This window comes from Mercenaria mercenaria, chromosome 7 (genome assembly GCF_021730395.1).
Source record: "Mercenaria mercenaria strain notata chromosome 7, MADL_Memer_1, whole genome shotgun sequence".
In the NCBI taxonomy this organism is placed as follows: domain Eukaryota; kingdom Metazoa; phylum Mollusca; class Bivalvia; order Venerida; family Veneridae; genus Mercenaria; species Mercenaria mercenaria.
The window spans coordinates 70,464,063-70,477,781 of record NC_069367.1 but is presented as its reverse complement, the minus strand read 5'-3'; the positions used below and the strand labels follow the sequence as shown (position 1 = coordinate 70,477,781).

Here is a 13,719-nt window from a genome sequence, read left to right as displayed (position 1 = left end):
TAGGCATAGGAAAAAGAGATCAATATAATTGCACCTTTACTAATCCTACCAGGTGTTCTGTATTACAAAAGTGCTTCTATTGTGACATTTTGATATAAGCAAAACTGTATTATCTGCACTATAAAATACTTACTGGTATTTCATTTTATTAACAGCTTGTTAAAAGTTAATTTTTACCATAAGTAAGTTGACAAAATCATAGGAACCAGTGATTCAGGGGTAAATCAAACACATATTAATAAATCCTAAACGATTTTGTTGTGCAAAAATGTATAATATCGTGTCTTAAACCGTTTTCGTTTTCTACTCTATTGTGTAATTGCAAGGGAAGTAAACTTATAGATATCTCTGCTTTAAAGTACTAGCCCAAGGCAAGAGTTGACATTCTTTGCAGATCACAACTTTGAATTAAATATTAAAATTTCTGTTATTGATATTAGCAAAACTATCATACATTGCACATTTGGGAAATCATTTTTGTTAATTCCAAAGATTTGGAAATCAATTTCTAGACTTTATTTAACGTATTTCTATCAGTGAAAATGTTAGGTTCTATCTCTACATAGTGCACATCATGAATTCATCAGCTCTCAAACATTTTATCCTTCCAAAGGATACTAGTGGAAATTTTCAAGCAAAATGCTTAAAATAAAGCTTTGAATTTTAAATAATTATGTTGAATAATAAAAATTGTTTTGCAAATTAATGAATTGTTACAGATAAAATAATTAATTATAATTAATTACTTTTGGCAAAATAATTGTAATTAGTTAATTACTTTTGGAAAATGTTTTGTAATTTAATTCAATTTAATTAGCAATTTTCTCAATGTAATTGGAATTACTTAATTATTTTTGAAAATAATTAGGCATATCCCTGCATTATATACATGTGATGACTTGTACTGACTTATGAAACATTTATAATCTATTAGCGAAGAGTCCTGTGAATGGGCATGTAGCAACAACGCATGATGGGATTTACACAATACGTGCATTCGGTATGCAGAATAAGATGATAGAAAAGTACGATTGTCTTCAGGACTTACACACGGAGGCTAGATCTCTGTCTTTAACTTCTGCACGCTGGTTTGCAGTTAGACTAGAACTACTTTGTGTCGTATTTGTCATTGCAGTATCATTTTCCTGTGTTTTAGCGGCTGATAGTAAGTTTGAGTTATTTGTTTTATTAACTTTCTTGTAATACTCAAGGTCATCATTACTCTATTGCGTGAATCAAATGCTTTTTAGCCAATTTTGATGCCCATTCCTACCTTCTTGTAGCTTTGTATAAACGAGTCGTCAACAAAACTCAATCAGATAGCCGACTAGTTGAAATGTGTAAAACTGAGGAAATCAGCACTGATAAACGGGAAAATTGCCTAATAATATTTGTATCAAGTAGTAGATCTAGTTAGTAATTGGATAGACTAGCTCCTAGGCTACGACAGATTTTTATATTTTTCTTTTAAGTTGTGAATATGGCCAGTCTATATTCTCGTCTAGTGTTATCCGAAAATTTACATCGTAAATTTTAGGGATTTTATCAAAGAATAGCAAATCTTCACTGCAACCTAACTGATAAACATTGTGGTTTACTGTCACATATTTATGAAGCTCACTGAACCAAATCCTGCTACATCTGTCACAGTGGTCAGTTCAGATGAAATTTGTAGAAGAAACTCATTTCACGATTTTATTTGTTACATGAGGAAGGTATGGAAATTTTGAAACGAAATATTGTCAGAATGGAATAAAATGTGTTAAAACTCGAAAATGCAGGAAGCTGCAGAAATGTATTGCATTTTAGTTGACAAATATTGCATAGATCTTATTACTTAGAATAATTTGAGCCACTAATAACTTTAAAAACTTGGAATGAACATAGCACACTTAGAGTCACCAAGGTTCAGGTTGAAAAATAATTATGCCGGTCGTATCTTACTCCGTTCAGCCTTCCGTCTCTCTGTTAGAAAATTGTGTCCGCTATGTATCTTTTTACGCCTTTGACGGACTTGAAATATTTTAGCATATTTTCCAAATACGATGTTAATCTCTGGTCATTCTCTTTTTTAAAAAAAAACAACAACATTATCTGTTGTTCGCCTTTTAATTGAAATGATTCATTTACAAACTCGTCTGTTTTAATCTGTTACATGAAAACAATTATCTCCCCTTTTCTGAGAACAATTATCGAGATGAACACTTGAATGTCCAACCAATACAGATCTCTTAAGGAGCCAACCAACTCTCCCAGGCTATTTCGGATGACACTAGACTGATAATAATACAATTAGTTATCTGAGAAAATCGCTAAAATATTTGCATTTTTCACATAAATTAAAATAAATTGAAATTTTATGGTAGCTACTCAAACACTTGTATATTTGTATTCTATTTTTATAGAATGTTAACATTTATTTTATGAAATATAAAACATGAAATGTATTGCCTTTTACAGAGATGACTTTCTTAAACTTTTGCTTTGACATTGATGAATTATGCATTCTTTGTAAATTGATTGTTTTGTAAAAAGAAATTGCTTTTTTAAGGGCTAAATGCTGGTTTGGTTGGACTTTCTATTACCTATGTCATGTCTTTAATGGCTCTGCTTCAATGGTGTGTAAGACAAAGTGCAACAGTTGAGAATCAGGTATACATTTTATGTGTTCTTTCTTCTTTTATGTTATAAACCATACTTATAAACAACTGGCATATAAAAAAGTTGTTGCTCTTTAAACTTTAAACACATTGTTGTATCAGTTTCCGAAAGAAATTATTAAAAGTGTTTATTTGGAAAACAATGTACAATTTTGGACAGTTTGTATGCAGAATATTTACGCGCCCATAAAAGAAGCTGGCGAGAACTAAATTGGTTTTCAATTACTCTTTACATTAAGCCTACCTGGACTTAGGATGTTTTCCATATAAGATGTTTACTTAGGCCTAATATTTTTAGATGTTAGCTGTGGAAAGAATAAGAGAATACATAAAACTTCCCCACGAGTCAATCCACGGTACAGCTCCTCCCCCTAAATGGCCTCAATATGGCGAGATATCTGTGCAAGGAGCAAGTCTTAGATATTCAAGTGAGTTGCCGCAAGTCCTAAAAAACTTAACTTTCACCATCAGAGGTAGAGAAAAGGTGAGCATTTAATCTCTTTTCGTTTCAACATTTTTAGTTAGGAATCATATCTTTTTATTATCTTCTTATTTTGCCAGCCTCTTCGCTAGGACATAGACATGCTGTTATCAAAAACAATCTTTTATGTAACAAGTGACAATTGGCATTTTTAATGTAGCGGTTTTCTGTGTCCGAGTAGTTAAGGTCGCAATCTTCGAATTAACTGCCCTTTGTCAGTTTGGGCTTCGAAACCTCGCTTGGAATGCACATTTTCCGTACTAGAACGCGCTCTAGCTGGGTTACGGAACGTCGGTGGTTCTACATAGCAGCCTGACCGAGCTTGAATGAAAGCCTGGAAGTGCACATGGTGTCTTCCTCCACAATATTAAGCAGGTAAAGTAGCCATTTGACCTAGACTCAAAACCCATTAGACACAAAAATGAAACAAATGTTTCGAATACATTCAGATATAAACAAGTTAATATAAAATATAACTTTCTTATCACAGGTTGGAATTGTTGGTCGAACTGGAGCGGGTAAAAGTTCATTGATTTCGATGCTATTCCGTTTGTTTGAACCCACTGGCTGTATCATGATAGACAACGTAAACATACAGCAAATAGGAGTCTATCAGTTAAGAAAGAAAATTTCAATCATTCCACAGGTAACTTACACATGAATCTAAGATATGTGTGCTCACAGGATTTTAAAACTGTTGAACCGGTGTTCGTCTAAGCATATACGAGGAGTGTTCGATATGAATTGCTTATTGTCCTCTAGCTCGATATCCACGTGGGGCACAATAAAAACCAATACCTACCTGCATAGGGTTATTCAATACCTACACAACGGTGTATAAATGTACATGTTAGACTAAGTGTAAGACATAAAATTTGCCATTTGAATACACGCAATCATTGTCCACTGTAGTAAAAATGGTTGGTAGAAGCGTCGACAAGAAAGATGAAATACGGGTTTACATCAAAGCTCGCTCAAAACTTGGTTGTTCTTTGAAGCAGCTGATGACTGAACTTTCTACTGCTTATGGACCTTCTTGTGTGTCTTATGACACAGTTCGGCGGTGGAAAAAGAAATTTGAGTCTGGTGTAGAGTCCATCAAAAATGCACCGAAATCAGGTAGGCCAAAATCTGCATCTCGTAAAGAAATCGTTTCCAAAATAAAGGAAATCATTGAAGGAGATGCCAGATTTACAGTTCGTGATATTGCACGAAAGGTAGGCATATCACTATCAACGGTTCACCTTATTTTGAAGAAACATTTGAAAGTCAGAAAGATTTCTGCTAGATGGGTGCCACATCTGTTGACTGATGAGCCAAAGAGGCAACGGGTTAAAGTGGCCAAAAAGCTGCTTCAAATGTTTCCAAAAATATGACAAAAAGCAGTTTGCCAATGTCGTCACAGGTGATGAAACCTGGGTCCATTATTCTGAGCCCGTCAGAAAGGTTAGCAATAAGATCTGGGCCACTAAACACAGCAAACGCCCAATAATTGCCAAACGTTCTTTGAGTGCAAAGAAGGTTTTGTATGCAATCTTCTTCTCTGGTGAAGGAGTCGCAATAAAAGTGCGGGTGAAAAAGGGCAAAAGCATCACCGGAAAGTACTACAAAGACGTAGTACTGAAGAAACTGAAAAAGTATTATCAGAAACGACGCCCTGCCACTGGTTTTAAACATGTCCGTCTTCTACATGACAATGCCCCCGCTCATACCTCCGCAATAGTTACGGCGTTTTTGAAGAAAGAAAAAGTAACTGTTTTGCCTCACCCCCCGTATTCCCCAGACCTTGCCCCATGTGATTTCTTTTTGTTTCCGAAATTGAAATCATTCCTTACTGGGCGGAAATACCAGTCCCGACAGGCACTTGGATCTGCCATTCATCAGTACCTTATTACTGTGCCCAAATCAGCGTACCGTGACGCCTTCAAGAAGTGGATACATCGGTTGAAACTTTGCATTTCTAGCCACGGGGAGTACTTCGAGGGCATGAAATGAACCCTTTTGGGCTAACTTGAAATTTGAAGTCTCTAGGTAGAAATAAGCAATTCATTTCGAACATCCCTCGTATACAAATTTGAGGGGACTCTCAAGATTCATATCTTTTTTCAGAATGCGTGAATCACTGGTTTATTCAAACTTATTAAAATTATGGCATTTGACGGTTACCTCATTCAGTGAATTGAATAACATTACTCTTAATGAACTTGAACACGTGTATACAGTGCATTAGTTACCAGCCAGATTGCGCCACCTGCTTTTTGATAAAAATGCAGAATTTTACACTGTTTACACTTCAGCACCTGCATTTTCTCAATTTAGACATAGTCCCTTTCACGTCTGGCAGAATACTTTATGAAATGTGATAATTTTGGACCAAAGGAAACGAGTTGTATAGCCTCACTCACCCTGTTTAGAGCTAGAGAATGTTCTTTGGAGTTATGTATCCTTAAATTATCAAAATTAATTTCACCATTTTAACACTCTAGTTACTGCATGTCTTTGCCACATTTCACTATAGTTCCACAGAATATGTGTTCTCATTAAACCATGATTTATATGTATTTTGGCTGCGTTTAAAGCTATTTGTCCGTTTTTGATTTACAAAACATTGCTTTTATTCATCATACATCCAAGATATTATATCTCAACCAATGATAATTTTGTAATATTGACAGTATTGATACAGTCATATTACCAATATTTATAACTTGCCACAAAGAGCAATGCTTTTATGGGCATCGTGGCCCTAAAATTAAATTAATATCTCATTTTTCTTCTTACTGTGAACAAACTGGAAATGGTCACAAACACTTACGTTGCGTTTATCCCTGAGTTACCGTTATATTTTTTTCAGGACCCAGTATTATTTACCGGGTCACTGAGGACAAACATAGATCCGTTTAATACTTATGAAGATGAAGATATTTGGAATGCTCTGGGTGAGGTCTGTCTATTTACCCGTTCTATTTTTAAAAGTATTATATTTATCATATTTTATGATATAACATTATATTATATTATAATTATACTATGCTACCGTTATCACTGGACCCGTCCATGTAATAATGGGAGAGAAAAAAATGTATTAACAAGGCGATTCATGTGCTATTAATACTTGATATTTATTTTTGAAATGCTTTGCCAGGGACGTATATGTATTCCTGCACTGATGGACATCTTGTATCTACGTCTTGTTTCTTCGATAATAATCTCTTTATGTGGCATGAAACGTGCAGTCTAATCCATAGTATGTTTTGCTGTATCAATTGCCAACCCCAAACGAACTGCCCTCTCCCCTACAGAGTCACAATGTGCTTACTGCCTTCTCCCTCTGTTTACTCCCTTTTAAACTCGGCATCGGTTTTATTTTTGTCGATAACCGTGACTGTATTGAATCGCGTGTAAGTTTAGCGATTGTTTGTGTTTAGGAACCATAGCAATGATTTTGGGAAGTATCAGTCGGTATCAGTCGGTATGTTCTTATTTAATTTCTCGCAAAAATTCATATAAATCTTGAAAGCTTGTCGTACTCATCATTTCTGATCACTAAATAAGTGTTCGTACTCAAATTAACTCCATTGTAATATTTTTCCTTAAAATTGTGTTCCTGTTTACCGAAATTTTAAGTAATGTGCAACGTGATGGATATTATCATGTTTGTAATAACGAGAAATAAAAAAAAAACAATCGTTTGAAAACCTTCAATACATGCATTTGGAAGTGTTTTTAATGTATGGGCCCGGCTATCGATCTCTAAAACCTGTTTATCGTTTCCAAGAATAAAAGAATGGTAATTAAAAAGTACCGGAATCGTAAAGTCATCACATGTGAAAACAATACATGTAGTGTTCATGTCCTGCTTTTTGTATACAAGAATAGCGACAATACACGTTTGTTTCAAGCACGCGGGAATATTTGTGACCGAGACCGAACGTGTATTATCCCTAAAATATCATATTTAATGAATATTGTAATACTGTATAACAGACTACACTCCTTTGAAGTCAATTTTATCAATCGAAGTTGATGTGGGCTGGAAAGGGAGATAAAATTGATATCTATATAAAGGCAGTAATCTATTATTTAATTTATACGTAACCCTTATAAAACGCTGTGAACAACATGATTCGTTCAAGATGATTTTGAAGTAAAATATATTTTTCTCCAATTTTTACCGATTTATGAATTCACCCGTCCCTGAAACAACTGAACAAATTATACGGTAGCCATGTGGAATTCTTAGATAACTTATATTGTCTTTCTGGTATTCTCACAAAAACTAAAAAAATAATGCTTGCCTGCATGAAAATAAAAAAAGTCCTTCTCTTGAATGAATCCATGTCTGTTCATGCTTTATTTCCAAATTTTAAAACAATTGATCAAGATAAATCTAGATTCTACATGTCAATGAAATGAAAGTTTCACTTCTTGACTCATTCACAGGTATTCTAATCTCAAAATTTAAATTGTTATAAGAATAATAATGAACATAAAACGTTTTGCCGATAATCAAAGGTGAATGCCTTAATTAATGCCAAAATTAGGAATACACAATAAGTGCAGTGTTCAAGTGCACTTAACCTTCCCAAGAATCAATTCATGTGATGTCATAATTTTCACTATGCTTGACGTCATTAAGTACTATTGTCTGTTCGATAAAATTTAAGACATTTAGAGTTTTTGAAAAATAAACTGCAATTTGAAAGAAACTAATGAAAAGATAAATCGGGCTAAATTTATCAGGGCCCAGTTGTTCGAAACTTTAACAGTTAATTAAGCTTACAGTTGGTTAACTTTTAAAGTAATTTTTGACATTTTAGAAAACTTAGAAAAACAAATGTATGACTTAAGGATTACGAAGACTGAAACGTCTTTACAGTAAAAGTAAAACAACTTACTAGTGTTTCCCACCAAGACTAGTATTTTGAATCAAAATTTAACAGGCGATTAGTTTAACAGTCTGTTAAAGTTTCGAACAACTGGGCCCAGGTCATTTAAGTAATAACAAAAGATCAGGTGTTATTATTATCAGGTCATTTACATAATAACAAAACATCAGGTGTTATTGGGCCGTTGCCATAGTTTTTGCATGATAAAATCTAGTAAAATGTGTCCTTAGCACAGTTTTAATATAGGGATTCTTATATAAATGTATTTTCATATTGATTTCACACAATGTCTTGATTTAAATAATAAAACGCAAAGTTCTGCTAGTGTCATGTGCTAATCTACGCCTTTTTAATGGCTTACAAAGGTTTTGCCCTCAATTCTTCGCTTGCTAACGGTCAAACTATTTGTCCTCGTTCCCAAGGACTGTAGACAAATAGTTTTTACTCTTGACCGGCAAGTCAGTTAATGAAATATTTTATTGCATAACATCAGAATTAAATTTTCATAGTTTATTCCCCTATGCTTTGATTTTAGCCTGGAAAGCATGCGTTGAATAATGACCGGTGATAGAGCAAACTTAATTTTGGCGATAATATTCAGATTCCTTTACAAAACTATGGTACAGTCGGTCAACTTCCAATCGACAGTATTTTTCTAGCTTACATAAAAGAAAATGAATATATAAGTGTTTTAATACATGTTTACTTGAAAATACATAAAGCACAAATAGCTCATAAAACATTGTCGCATACCTCGTATCTTAAATGTCTGAATACAGCACTTCTGTATAAGCAACACACGCTGTAAATTTCTTCGCGGTACAAATAATATAAAGTCACGTGTATAAATACATATTGTGTTTAGCAATGTTCATAATTTCCTACGAGGTGAATTTTTCCTAACGGAGTTAATATAGCTCATGTGAGAACATCTGGTTCGTTTCTACCAGTCAACAATTGTCTTTGTCAACGAGATGACTGTGACGTCAATATTTCTCCAACACCGTTCCTGAAACATACAAACTACCAAAGGCAGTGAATTTGTTCGAACAATAATGAATACAAAATGTTTACAATTACTGACAAAGTCGAAATACAATATTGTTTTGATGCAATAGGTGGGCTAAAATTTAAAAGCGTTGTACTTCACTTTAGGCTAGCAGCAATGCAAAATAGACTTGTTACTACGTATTAAGTTATTACAAAAATAAAATAGAACAGACCTGGAGACAAACCCGGATTTATGACTTCAAGCATAATCACCGGTCTGTCAATGAATACCGATACATGTATTACAGTATTTCCCGAAAAAAAAAATGATTCGACGAATACCTCAACATAATAATTAATTAGAACTTTTTAAGAGGTGATTTTATGTTAGTATTATTCCCTATTTTAAAACCTATTACTATAATACTTTGTCAAGGAAGTTGCTGTATTTCTACAAATGGGCATAAAGAAGAACAAATTTCTAATACTGTCTACCTTACATGTATCGACTTACATTATTATGCCAGTAAAACAACATATAATTTATTTTTGATCGTAACTTGCACTTACTTACATGATTTTATCTTTTTACTACCTTTAACTTGATCTAACTGTTGTTAACATATCTTGTCTATTAAAGGTTACTTCCCGTTAGAAATCCTGCAAGGTTGTTGCTGGATAATGAGTTTGGGAGCATGTTTCGCGTTTCAGTACTTGTCATGAACAAGCTCCAATAAACCCATCAGAATCTGCTAATATCGTTGGATATCTCTTGATCCCACTTCAATATTTTCACAAGTCAAATGGTTTATCGCGGCCAGAAATTTATACAAACCGGACAGAAGTTGCGAAATTGTCATTTGTGCAGGAAAGAAGCGTTTACCAAAATGTCCAGTACTGGACAGGTATAGTGACCATGCACGGACACAGCCAATTTTCTCAGAGGGGGTCCGATCCCCTGCCCCCCCCCCCCCCCCACCCCTGGAAATTTTGCAATTTAGCACTTCATTTTTTGCATTCTGGGGCAGTTTTATGGACTAACCTGTTAAATTTGGGAAAAATGATAAAATCAAGCTTTCTTGAAGGTAAAATTCTTAGTTTCTTTTAGATAAATAATATGAATTATGTCGGGGTCGTATGTAGCAGCAGCCGCATATACTTTACATACAGTCCTAATGTTGCCTTTTTCGAAAAACATTTTCTTTCCTTCTTGTCTTCTTTCCTTTTTTTAAAGATTTTCCAGAGGGGGTCCGGACCCCCGGTCCCCCTCCCCCCCCCCTCTCTGGATCCGCGCATGGTGACATATCAAGCTTTCTGTTTATGCAGGTAAACTTGTGTTTGGTTAAATTTCAACAGAGCACAATTGTCTGAACAGTGTACAAACTCATTACTGTTTTTTTAGGCAAGGGTGGAAAAAAGTGGTAGAAAATGAAAGCAGTAACATTTTTATTAAAAAAAAATAAACAATGAGACAAACATTTCCAACATCTTTGGACGGTTCAAAAATCCCATGTTAAATATACGATAAAGCCCGAAACGCGTGAAAATGTTCCGAATGTAAATCGGGTGAAGTAAGCGCTCTATGTATGCGTCTAGATTGATTAAACTGGGCGAGTCTACTTACTTATTACTTGAGGATAAAAAAAAACGTGTTTTTTATATGTTGCTCTTAAACAAGGGTGGCGGTTGAACTACTAAAAGTACAACAACAGTTAATTCACAACAAATCGTACGGCATGTTTTATAATCAGTAGAAGCTAGTCTTATTTACGCTTATGAGACCTGTTTTACCCACAAGTAAAGAATTCACAGGTCCATCATGAAATATTTTCCCCAGCACGTATATACTTGTCCTATTCAAAATGATCGCGGCCTCATCAATTACATACGCATTTACACTAACACTAATTATATTGATAATATAAAAAACCTATTCTTTGGCCAAAGTAAAATTGAAAACATCGTCGTTAAGGTAGTTCTGAACGTTCGGATCAATTTTTTTTCTGCAATGTAGAATTAAGTTAAACTCGGATTTTTTTTTAAACTTCAGAAAAACTAAGATAGTTTGACAAATAAAAACATAAGATAGTTTACTTTATTATTTCCTGGACTGATCTGGAAAAATTGGACCTCACACAAGTTTTCATAATCGGAGAATTTTTTGTACAATGTACATCTTTTTTCAATTTCTCACAGTTGTAAATAAACATATTGTCTTTGATAAGGTGAAATGAAATATATAGGACCGTGTGCTTGTTTTTGATAAAGTTTCCTTTAATGAAACAGTTTCGCACATTTTAAGCTGATTTTAAGACACTTCTTTACTTATTTAACGTTTCAAACTTTTTGTTGTCAGAGTTTATCTTTAGAAACAAGATAGTAACGTTGAGGATTTAATATTACCCAGGGGTCCCGTTAATCCATATGTCGGGCCCGTTTTACGGATAACTAACGTTACTCCATCATTTCCGGTGTTACAGACGTGTACAACTACCTTAAAAAACTTTTAAAAGCGACGGCACACATATAGCCGACGTCACAAAAGACGTTAGGATATAAAAGTTGAACGTCAATATGGAAAAACATTCAAAAGAGTTTATAGATATGTTTATAATAATCTTAAACATCTGATTTACCTTCGCAAACGGAGTGACTAAGTGCCTTGAGGCGGCCATGAAAATAACCCATACTTAGAATTCGAATCGTTACTTTGGGCGTATGTGGCCACGGTTTTATCTTATAACTGAGTTTCATTTTAGCCTGTTGTAATGTGTCTGGACGTTCGTGCATGTGTTTTATCTTTCATGAAAAGCTAGTCTGGTCTGCTTATATGCTGGTCTATAATTATCAAGGGTCTTCTTCTGTTTTAACAATAGAATTTTAAATCTGGTATAATAATAATAATAATTTTCATTTACTATACGCTGACATATATCATCATTTATTGCATTCCCATTTATAAACTTTGTCAATATTTTTACATATTGACACTCATATTCATATCGGGTACGTCACGTCATTTGTGGCGTCTATTTCATTTGTGTCGTCGCATTGAATGTTTTTAGCGATTAGTTATGTATGTAATAAAAAGATTAATAGATTTGCACCTAGGAATATGAACTCTTTCTTTCAAGGGATAATACTGCGATCCTAAAATTGCGCAACATTTCTGCCGAATCATATTTATCGATATAAATCAAATAACTGTTTCTATTTTAAAGAGCGATCCAGCATCATTGACAGTCTCTGATAACATTTGGTTGCAATAATGATTAATATTTATGTAATTATTATTGATCTTATTTTATATATCTGAACTGCTTACTGTAATAAACTTTCAAGTAATTTTTATTACAGTTTGTCAAGTTATATTTAAATGAATGCAGTTATTTGATATTATATCGTAGACATATATAATGGGGTATACTTATAAGAGTAGGCTGAGACAGGAAGTTAGTGTTTACACTTAAATTGCAGCTTTTAAGTAATAACGTTTGCAACTAATAATTATTCCATTTACATATTAAAATGGAGAACAGGTTCAACTAAAACAAGCAATGGAAACTTTACCACAAGGTCTGGACTCGAAAGTATCTGAGGGAGGTAGCAATTTCAGCATAGGGCAACGTCAGCTCATCTGTCTTGCAAGGGCGATTTTACGTGACACCAAGATACTCGTCATTGACGAAGCTACAGCTAATGTCGATGACAGGTAGTTGCTAAAGTTGTCTTTTGTCTCCACGATATATACAGGCTATTAGTAATTCAAGATAAGTCCAACTTCGTGAAATGAAACTCAAAGGGCTCATGACAGTTTGTTCAAGATGTCAATAGAGCAATCCGCGGTTCATCGAGTTTTCAGTAAACATATGGATCGGACTAGAAACATCGGCAATTGTTGATTAATAATGTATATACTTTAACTTTGACTTTGTCTGACAATTATCGAAATCTTCTCATTCTTGATTCAAAGTATATTCAAATTTCACACACGCTTTCAACAACAACAACCATTTTTCATTAAACATTTAGTAGTTACTTCGCGTATTTGCAATACAAGCTGAAAATAACTCGTTGAAATAAGAGCAGCGTATTGCAATATTTTTTCAAACAAAGTACGTGGTGGTCAGTCATATGTGAGCTTTCAGTTTTCATATGTTAGAGATTTATTCAAGAACAAACAGACGCATGACGTGGAGTTAGATCCTTGTTGGAAATATATATTTTATTAGATTTTTATTTAATTTTGCAATTACTGCCCTTTGATATAAAATTATTTAAAAAGTGGACCATTTCTTCTGATTTCAATATGACTTCTAGTTTTTCATTTGCATTTGATACATTTTGGGATATTTCAACTATCTGGCAAGCGTTAAAGCAGCGAGTAGCTTCGGAATTCATCTATTTTCAGTCTTTCTTTGTTGTGCTACCACGATAGGCAAAGGGAGGTAAAAATAATATCATCAACTTGCTTTTCTTATGAAATTTGGCAAAATATATACTTGTCAATACAAATAGTTTAAACGTTTAATGCAATAGTTCTTTTATATGTATTCATATTATTCCTTGGACAAAATAGGATAATTAGATTTATACTTATGACAAAAAAACGGCATCTTGATTGGACAACCATGATAAGAAAATCAAATTTTAAAAATACTTCCATTGAAAATTGTATGTGCATTAAGAACTCAGTGAA

The 13,719-nt window shown here is 33.8% G+C and overlaps 1 protein-coding gene across 1 annotated transcript in view; it reads left to right on the top strand.

Moving 5' to 3' along the window:
- Positions 1–13,719, top strand: part of LOC128558647 (ATP-binding cassette sub-family C member 4-like) — a 28,028-nt gene that overhangs the window by 9,456 nt on the left and 4,853 nt on the right. The window contains exons 5-10 of the mRNA XM_053548630.1: positions 935–1,165; positions 2,552–2,652; positions 2,959–3,144; positions 3,632–3,787; positions 5,996–6,085; positions 12,560–12,732. Coding sequence (XP_053404605.1) covers positions 935–1,165; positions 2,552–2,652; positions 2,959–3,144; positions 3,632–3,787; positions 5,996–6,085; positions 12,560–12,732 — 937 coding nt within the window. The remainder of the gene's footprint in view (positions 1–934; positions 1,166–2,551; positions 2,653–2,958; positions 3,145–3,631; positions 3,788–5,995; positions 6,086–12,559; positions 12,733–13,719) is intronic.